The sequence below is a fragment of the Charadrius vociferus genome, unplaced genomic scaffold, assembly GCF_000708025.1.
Source record: "Charadrius vociferus isolate BGI_N301 unplaced genomic scaffold, ASM70802v2 scaffold213, whole genome shotgun sequence".
NCBI lineage: Eukaryota > Metazoa > Chordata > Aves > Charadriiformes > Charadriidae > Charadrius > Charadrius vociferus.
This window is the reverse complement of record NW_009647828.1, coordinates 5,488,414-5,496,504: the sequence shown is the minus strand read 5'-3', so window position 1 is coordinate 5,496,504 and position 8,091 is coordinate 5,488,414. Positions and strand designations below refer to the sequence as shown.

Genomic DNA, 8,091 nt, shown 5'->3' with positions numbered 1-8,091 from the left:
GTAACCACCTCCTGGTGGTCAATAGCTTGTCACTTAAGCTATATACCTATGATGGCCTGGGAGTTTCATCTGAAAAATAACTGGTTTGCATTTTTTTTTTCCATATGCTGTACCATCATATTAGAGATCTGTGGAAGTACTTAAATGACATTCCTCATGATTTCAAAAGAAGACTATGAAAAACTTTCTTCATGGTTCACTGTAAACTTTTGAACTTAATTTCCTTTGCTGATCAGCCACAATAGCATTTGTTAACATAGGCATGGCACAAAGCCCTTGTTTTCCCCTCTTTGAAAGATGGAGAAAATAATTTAAAATACATATTAAACATTATTTCTTAATCGGGTCACTGTACTATGGATAATTTTCCATAGACAATTTTAATGCTTAGTGATGTAAGTATATGTACTGTGGTACAGAGGATGTATGATCTAACTGTAATAATAAGATTTTTATTTGGGGTTTTTACTCTGAAGACAGCTAAGAAAAGTCTCAGAGCTTCCTAAAACGACTCTTTCCAAAGAAACCACAATGTTACAGAGCCCTTTCATCATCCAGCATACGGTACTGTAGAACACAAAAATATACACTGTACTACTTTAAATTAATTCATATTTGCAGGAGACACAGTCTGTGTGAGTATGTGCAATTATGAAATGTAACTTTTTTTCCTCTTGACTTTTTTAGCTGCCTCACCCCTTTTATTTGAACACATACATATGGTGTGTGAGAGTGAGCAAGCTTTCTGTAAATGTTTGGAAGGAGCATCTGTCAGACAATAAAACTTACAAGAAAACATGCTTCTCATTTAAAGTGTATTCACTAGAACTATTCCAGTGTTGGAATCAGTTCATTTGTATAGCTTGGAGGCATTAATAAGAGCAGAGAACTGTAAAGGCTCCAGAAAACTCAAACTGTTACTAAGAAGCCAAGGTATTTTTTTAAAGCATTTCGTCTATTCGGCATCATAGTCTTCTGATAGGAACCTGAATCAGTTGACAGATAGGAGACCTCTGATTGTCCATCCAAAAAGACTGCAAACAAGAAGATGGCATGCTTTTTGCAAACCTGGAAAGTCTAAAGATTACAATAATTGTTGGACCAAAGGGACCCTCTTCAGGCATAAATAGCAAGACTCCTACTGTCTTCTCTTGCAGACCAACTCAGCTGCCAGCAAAAGCAGGTGCTCTCCCTCTACCAGTGCTCCAGAGGAAATATTTAGTGAGTATTCACAGCTCTTTTTACAAATTAATATATTATTAGTGTTTTAGTTATATTTGTGTAGTTTTCTCAAAGGACAAAAGCATTTAAAAATTAGTTTTTAAGGCTGTTATTTTAAACAACTGCTGGAGTTCAATAGTCTGATGCAATTACCATATTAATTTAAAAACAAAATTTGCACAACCTATGACAGCAAATCTAAAAAAAATATTGGTTTTTAGCAACTGTGTAGCTTAAATAATCTGAAGCAATTACAATGTATTTTTTAATGCAGAAGTTATGACAGCAAAGTAATTTATATAAATATGATATGTATTTGACTTTAAATGTTATGCCATAAAACAGCCTTTGTAGAACACAAATTTAAAATAAATCATTTCTTTTGGCAAAGTAACCTGCAATTTAATCTTTAGAAGAATAAATATGCCACTAATGTTTTCCACAGAAACAGTTGCTACTCTAATTAATTCAAGATGTGGCTCTAATAAGATTTCAAAAGAAAATCAGAAACAGATTTATCTCAGAGGTAGTACAATGGACAAGGTTAAGATATTTTTATTTTCATTCGAAACACTTGTCCCAGGTAGAGTTACAGATTTGTAGTATACAGCACGGAAATATCAAATCTGAAAGCATTATGATAATGTTTTTAGAAGCATAACAATTTTTAGTGTTTTGGATATATGCTTTCTTTTTGGTTATAACTTATGGTACATTACATTTTATTAGGTAACTTATTCACTTTTGAGTTTAGAGTGACTAATATGGTTAATATACTTTTTTTCTTTTTGCGTGGAAGGGAATGGAAAACCTGATGGTTGTCTACTGCTCCTGTAAAGTTATCTGGACATTACTTGCAACAATACTAGGTTATGCCAGCAGCGTGCCTGTGGGTGATGATTCAATTTGCACAGCAGAGGAACTTGCTAAATACAGCATAATCTTCACAGGGAAATGGAGTCAGACTGCTTTCCCTAAGCAGTATCCACTTTATAGGCCCCCAGCACAGTGGTCATCAATGCTAGGTAAGTGAAGTATGTACAGTTTTAAGAACAGATACATCTCTTGACTGCTGTGATTTTTTTTTTTTTTCCTTAATAGTAAATTTTAAGATAACTAGTGAAAAAGGAGAAAAATAGCCAAAGTTATTCAAATTGAAATGCAGAAATTGAAGTATCCACAATACTTTCAAAAATCTGCAAGTGTTTTTAATTGACTTCTGTTTTCAATTGGCTGCAGCTGAAATAAACAGTGATAAGCCAAATGTTTTAGTGTTCACTCATTTTTATACACTTTTTTTAACCTCAGAAATAAAACAGAGAAATTGAAGAAATAGGGAGAATCTAAACCAGACTTTTATGTCATGCCATGTATTCACTCAAATAGGTGTTACTCATAGTTCTGACTACAGCATGTGGAAAAAAAACGAATATGCCAGCAATGGTGTACGTGATTTTGCTGAAAAGGGTGAAGCATGGGTATTAATGAAAGAAATAGAAGAAGCTGGAGAGAAAATTCAGAGTGTACATGGAATCTTCTCTGCTCCTGCCATTTCCAGTGGTACAGGACAAACCTCCACTGAATTAGAAGTGCATTCAAGACATCCCTTAGTAAGTAAATGTACATACTAATTTTAAAAGTTTATTTTATGTCTCTAGCACCCAAAATTAACTACTTGAGTTCTCACTTGTAGGAACAATATAATGTAAAGAGTTACTAAAAAACATGTCACATTGCAAGGAGCACTGTACAGGTTCATAAAATAGAAAAGCATCATGCTATTTCTTTCAAAAATTTTAAGTTGAAATGACTATGAGCAGGACTGGAGCATTTCAAATTAAGTGATGCGATCCTGATGGATCATTTTGTTTCATTAGGTTTCATTTGTTGTACGAATTGTTCCAAGCCCCGACTGGTTTGTGGGTATTGACAGCCTAAATCTCTGTGATGGAGACCACTGGATGGAAGAGGTAGCAGTAGATCTATTTCCATACGACGCTGGAACTGACAGTGGTTTCACATTTTCCTCCCCAAACTTTGCCACTATTCCACAGGACACAGTTACAGAGGTAGGTGTATATACATAGCTCAGCACGTCATACCTATATATTTTGAGTCCTCCCTTTAAAAGATAACTATCCTATGACTACCCGATAGACGCTTGTGAAACTCATTTCAGTATTTGAGACTGATGGTGCTCTCTATATATGGATTTTTTATGTAGCTGATAACCCTACTGCTTTTGTTTATTTTCTGTACCTTTCAGATTTATTAGGTAAATGCACATGGTTCATGAATATTTGGCTCTACATTTTCTGTATTTTCTGTAAAAGCTGACTATTTTTAGATTATCTTTAACAATTTTTAAAACACCAGGAAAATAAAAATATTCAAGAAAGTCCTGGCATTACTAAATATGTACCTAACAGGAAAATTCTTAGTAGTGAATACTGATGTGGGGAGGAGTTTTCAGTTAAAAGCATTGCTGAAACTTGAAACTGTTACATTTGAGGAAAGGAGCTAAGGGAAAGCTTAGTTACCATTGTAACTTCAGTGACCCCACTTTGAATCTCTTATGCTTGCTCAATGCTCTATATGCCTCGTACTTTGCTTTTATCATGTAAGGGTGGTGGCGAACAGAGCATTTTGATTCAAATATTTTGGATACTATAAGCATTCAGTCAGTCCTTTCTTTAAGTCAGTTTTTCTAGAGCCAAATGCTGTGTAACGAGAAAGGGAACAGAGCAGCTGGAGAACAATACATTTGGCCTCCTATATCTGTATGACAGCTGCTATAGCATACCTAATAGTACTACTTAATACTCTTGTATTCTTCCTTGTAGTAACATCCACTTCTTCCCATCAAAGCATTCCATACATTACTCTGTTTTCAGTACCTCCCACCATGCTCCTCTATGCAAAGGTTGGGACCATTCATTGTGCCCAGTCTCAAAGCATTGTGCATAAAAATTCTGAGATTACCAGCAGTAGTTGCGTGAACTGAGGTTCACAGAAACTGCTTATATGCATTTTACTTGCCAAAAAAGTATTAGCATGATGTCTAAACATGATTTTAGAGTTCTCTTCTTACTAATATGAGGTAGTTTCTTTAAGGTTCCCCTTTTTATTTCACAGATCACTTGTTCCTCTCCAAGTCACCCAGCAAACTCATTTTATTATCCCAAACTCAAAATTTTGCCACCTATTGCTCAAGTAACAATGGTAAAATTAAAGAAAAACCAGCTGGGTCTTCCTGCACCTTATCTTAATCTTCCAGCTAAAAGCAATGAAATAATAGACACTGTCTCAGGTAAGTCATTAGTACTTTGATATGCTCAATTCTGTTATATCCATTTGTTCAGAAAATATGTGGAAATCTGGCAGGTGATGTGGATGAAATAGGTGATTAGGCAGAATATTCTCCTATCTGCATAGGAATAGTTTCCAGACTCACACATGGGAAATAAAACAAGCCAGATGACATAAAAGAGAATCCCTGAAAGAATAAGGAAGAGATTTCGTATTTGAGCTATGGTTCAAAGGTTTGGGTTATATCCACAGTGAGAGTTACTCAAGCCTTAGCATCAGCATAGATCAGTGAATGTTATAAGCAATAAACAACTTTTCACAAGAAGCAGAGTTCCCAAATTCTTTGCAACTTTGAAGTAAATGCTTATCCTTAAGTTTTTACATGACAATGGAGCAAAAGAACTATTATGGTTGCTTCTGTCTGCGTCAGAGTGCTTGATATCTATGTGCAATAAGAATTGATATAATTCAACTGATTTGGACACATTTGTGATAGAAACATGCATCCTGACAACAAACATAATGTTCTCTCTCATTTTTCTTAAAAATATTAGCTAATAACCTTGTTCAGGTAGGAAGACATACAAACTACTGACTCAAGTCAGTCTTAAGGGTAATTTTCAAATCTCCAAATTAACAAATACTATATTCGCTCTAAAGGAAAGATAGCAGTTGGACAGTGTCCACCGAGATTTTATCTTAAGAATAATACAACTGTCATCCTAAATACTACTTTAGAGATAGCAATAGGCTAAATCCCTAATGTATTCCTGGAATAGCTGCCATGTTCCAAGAAAAGCTTCTCCAGAACAAGTCTGAAGATTGTATGCCTCTAGCTCTGTGCTAAAGTCACCTCACTTTGCATGCTTTACACTTTAATAAATGCATTTCTTTATCAATGTATAGGGTTTTAATGTACTTCTCTTAGAAAACAAGACATATGCAAAGTGAGTGCTACGTAACTAATTTTCAGTCATATGCCTTTCCCACAACATTTGGAAGGAAGATTTGGCCCTTTTTAGGATATAGATTTAAAAAAGTGCATTTAAAGTATGGTATTTAAAAAATAACTTTTAATCATATATCCCTGCTTTATTGTATATTAACCAGTAAATCAGTTTGTTTAAAATACATTCCAGAATCAAAAGGACAGATTTAATTACCAGACTGTGTCCCTTATTCCCACTATAAATATGGGAATGAGTGATCACAACAGAAGTAGTGAGTTCCACTGTAATACCAGAAATTTATACAAATTTAGTACAGCATAAAAGCTGGGTTTGTGCACACCTATTTTACTCACAAATGCTGTAACACACAGTTTTGATGCAATTTCCTGTGACAAGCAATATTTTTATTTAACCTGCTAAGGAATAGTCACCTATATTTTTATGAGAGATATTTTCAGTGAAAGTATACATTATGAAAAGTACCTTAGAGTTGCTGACTTCTTGAAGTAAATTAAAACTATATTGAAAACCCTTTTAGTATGAAAAAACTTTTAGTGGCAGAATATTTTTATTGGCAAAGGGAACTGTAGTGTGCATACCAAACAATAGCAAGATGATTTAATGATAAAAAACCTGAAACTTTCCTTTATTTCTGAAGCAAATTGGAACAAAAGTTAAATAGAATTCAATATGAACAACTATAGGGACTATCTATCTGCAAAGAAATATAAGTGTACCTACATAACCCAGAGAAAAGCTTTAATCCCAGTGTTTTTAGTAAGCCATACAAAAGCAGATGTGTTATAAAATTGACAGTAAATGTTTTTTAATGCAGTCTTTTGAATGCAGTTATTTTAAGCATAGTTTTCTTTAATAGGAATTCTATATTCTCAATTCAATAAATAACGTGTAGCACTGCTGATATAGTACCTCAGACAGTCTCTAGACTGCAATAACAATAATGATAATAATACCAGTGTTGACGAGCTTAGGAGCTGAAAACAGACGTTTTTATTTATGAGGCAACATAAGGATTTTATTACTATCACATGTATTTTTGTATAAGAAATTTGTATGTATTTGATCATCGTTCCTTAATGCTTTGCCAACTATGTATTAGTCTTAAGCACCAATTTATGTGAAGTTACCTTTCTTTTTGGTGTATATTGCAGAAACACCACTGGACTGTGAGGTTTCACAATGGTCTTCCTGGGGTCTCTGTAGAGGTCTTTGCAGAAAAACAGGGACCAAGATCAGAACTCGTTTTGTACTTCTTCAGCCTGCCAATAATGGAATGCCTTGTCCAAATCTGGATGAAGAAACAGGATGTGAACCAGAGAATTGTGTCTGAAATAAAGAAAAGATAGTAATTTAGATAATTTAAAAGTAGGATAAGTTTAAATAAATCTAAACTACATATCAGTCAATGTTCCTATAATTTGGGTATGCTGCATTATTGTGCTGAACAAGTATTAGACTGGTTTTGAAACTTGTTATTTAATATCAATATTTTGTGGGGTTAAATTCCTAAAGTTTAGTATGACAACAGTACTTGATTATTTACAGAACAAAACCCCCCAAATAAATCCGTGTTATAAGTATACTGTAAATTCTTGGAGTACCCTCTAGTGGTAGAAAATTAGACATTTGGAAAGATTGTACTTCATGCATGTAAAAATCTTTCAATCACAAAACCTAATCTAATAACGTTCTTAAATATTGTAATTTGTTGATTTACACCTATTTATACCTAGAAATTAATTTTTTCTCTAAATTATGTTTTTATAATTTATTGGCATTTTTGTCATCTTTCTAAACATGTATTTCTTCAGAAACTACCTACATAAATCAGAGTTACCAGATGTTTGCAGTGTGGTTAAGACAATAATATAACCGAGTAAACTTGCCTTGAGACTTAATAATACATAAAAATGTCTTTCTTTTTCTTTTTTTTTTTTTTCTCTAAAGTGAGAATATCTGTTATGAGGACACCTTGCCAACAAAATTACTAGAAAATATCAGAAGTGTGGATACTAGTAGAAAACCTCTGAAGTTAATTAAAAATGTTAGCTGAGATTTAAAAACTGACTGATTGTCGCTGTGTGTCCCTCATGAGACAACTATCTCAAAGTTAACACTGTTGACCATAACATAAATTATATCATTGTCTTTATATATGCAGTAAATGTGTCCATGTTTCTTTAAATGTGTTTGCTGCTATTTATGTCATGGTAACCTTTTTACAGAGAAAACTTACCAATGCTTTAATATTATATAAAATTGAGGTATACACAGATACGAGAAAAAGCAGTATGTCAGAAATTGTTCCTGACTGCATGTTTTAATGCTCAAATAACTTAAAAAATGAATGTAACATGTGGCTTATAAAGACTTGTGGCTACAAACTAGGAGAAGAATTTTGGAATAATGCTGTTCAATAGAATACGTTTACAGTCAGCTCACAAAACTTTTACAGCACACTGCAGTTTTACAAATATACAGCACAGATATTGAACAGGAGATGATGATTCAAGTAGGTTCTTTTTGGAATATGCCAAATATAAGAAAATTTATTATGTACTTAAAGGAGCATACTGTATTCTCTGTATGG

The 8,091-nt window shown here is 33.6% G+C and overlaps 1 protein-coding gene across 1 annotated transcript; it reads left to right on the top strand.

Annotated features, from left to right (window-relative positions):
* Nucleotides 1–1,120: 1,120 nt before the first annotated feature.
* On the top strand, nucleotides 1,121–7,660 carry SPON2 (spondin 2, extracellular matrix protein). Its single transcript, XM_009882525.1, has 6 exons — nucleotides 1,121–1,221; nucleotides 2,021–2,246; nucleotides 2,608–2,831; nucleotides 3,099–3,290; nucleotides 4,357–4,531; nucleotides 6,653–7,660. Exons 2-6 carry the CDS (start codon nucleotides 2,024–2,026, stop codon nucleotides 6,829–6,831), a joined length of 993 nt encoding a protein of 330 aa, XP_009880827.1. The 5' UTR covers nucleotides 1,121–1,221; nucleotides 2,021–2,023; the 3' UTR covers nucleotides 6,832–7,660.
* The last annotated feature ends 431 nt before the right edge of the window (nucleotides 7,661–8,091 follow it).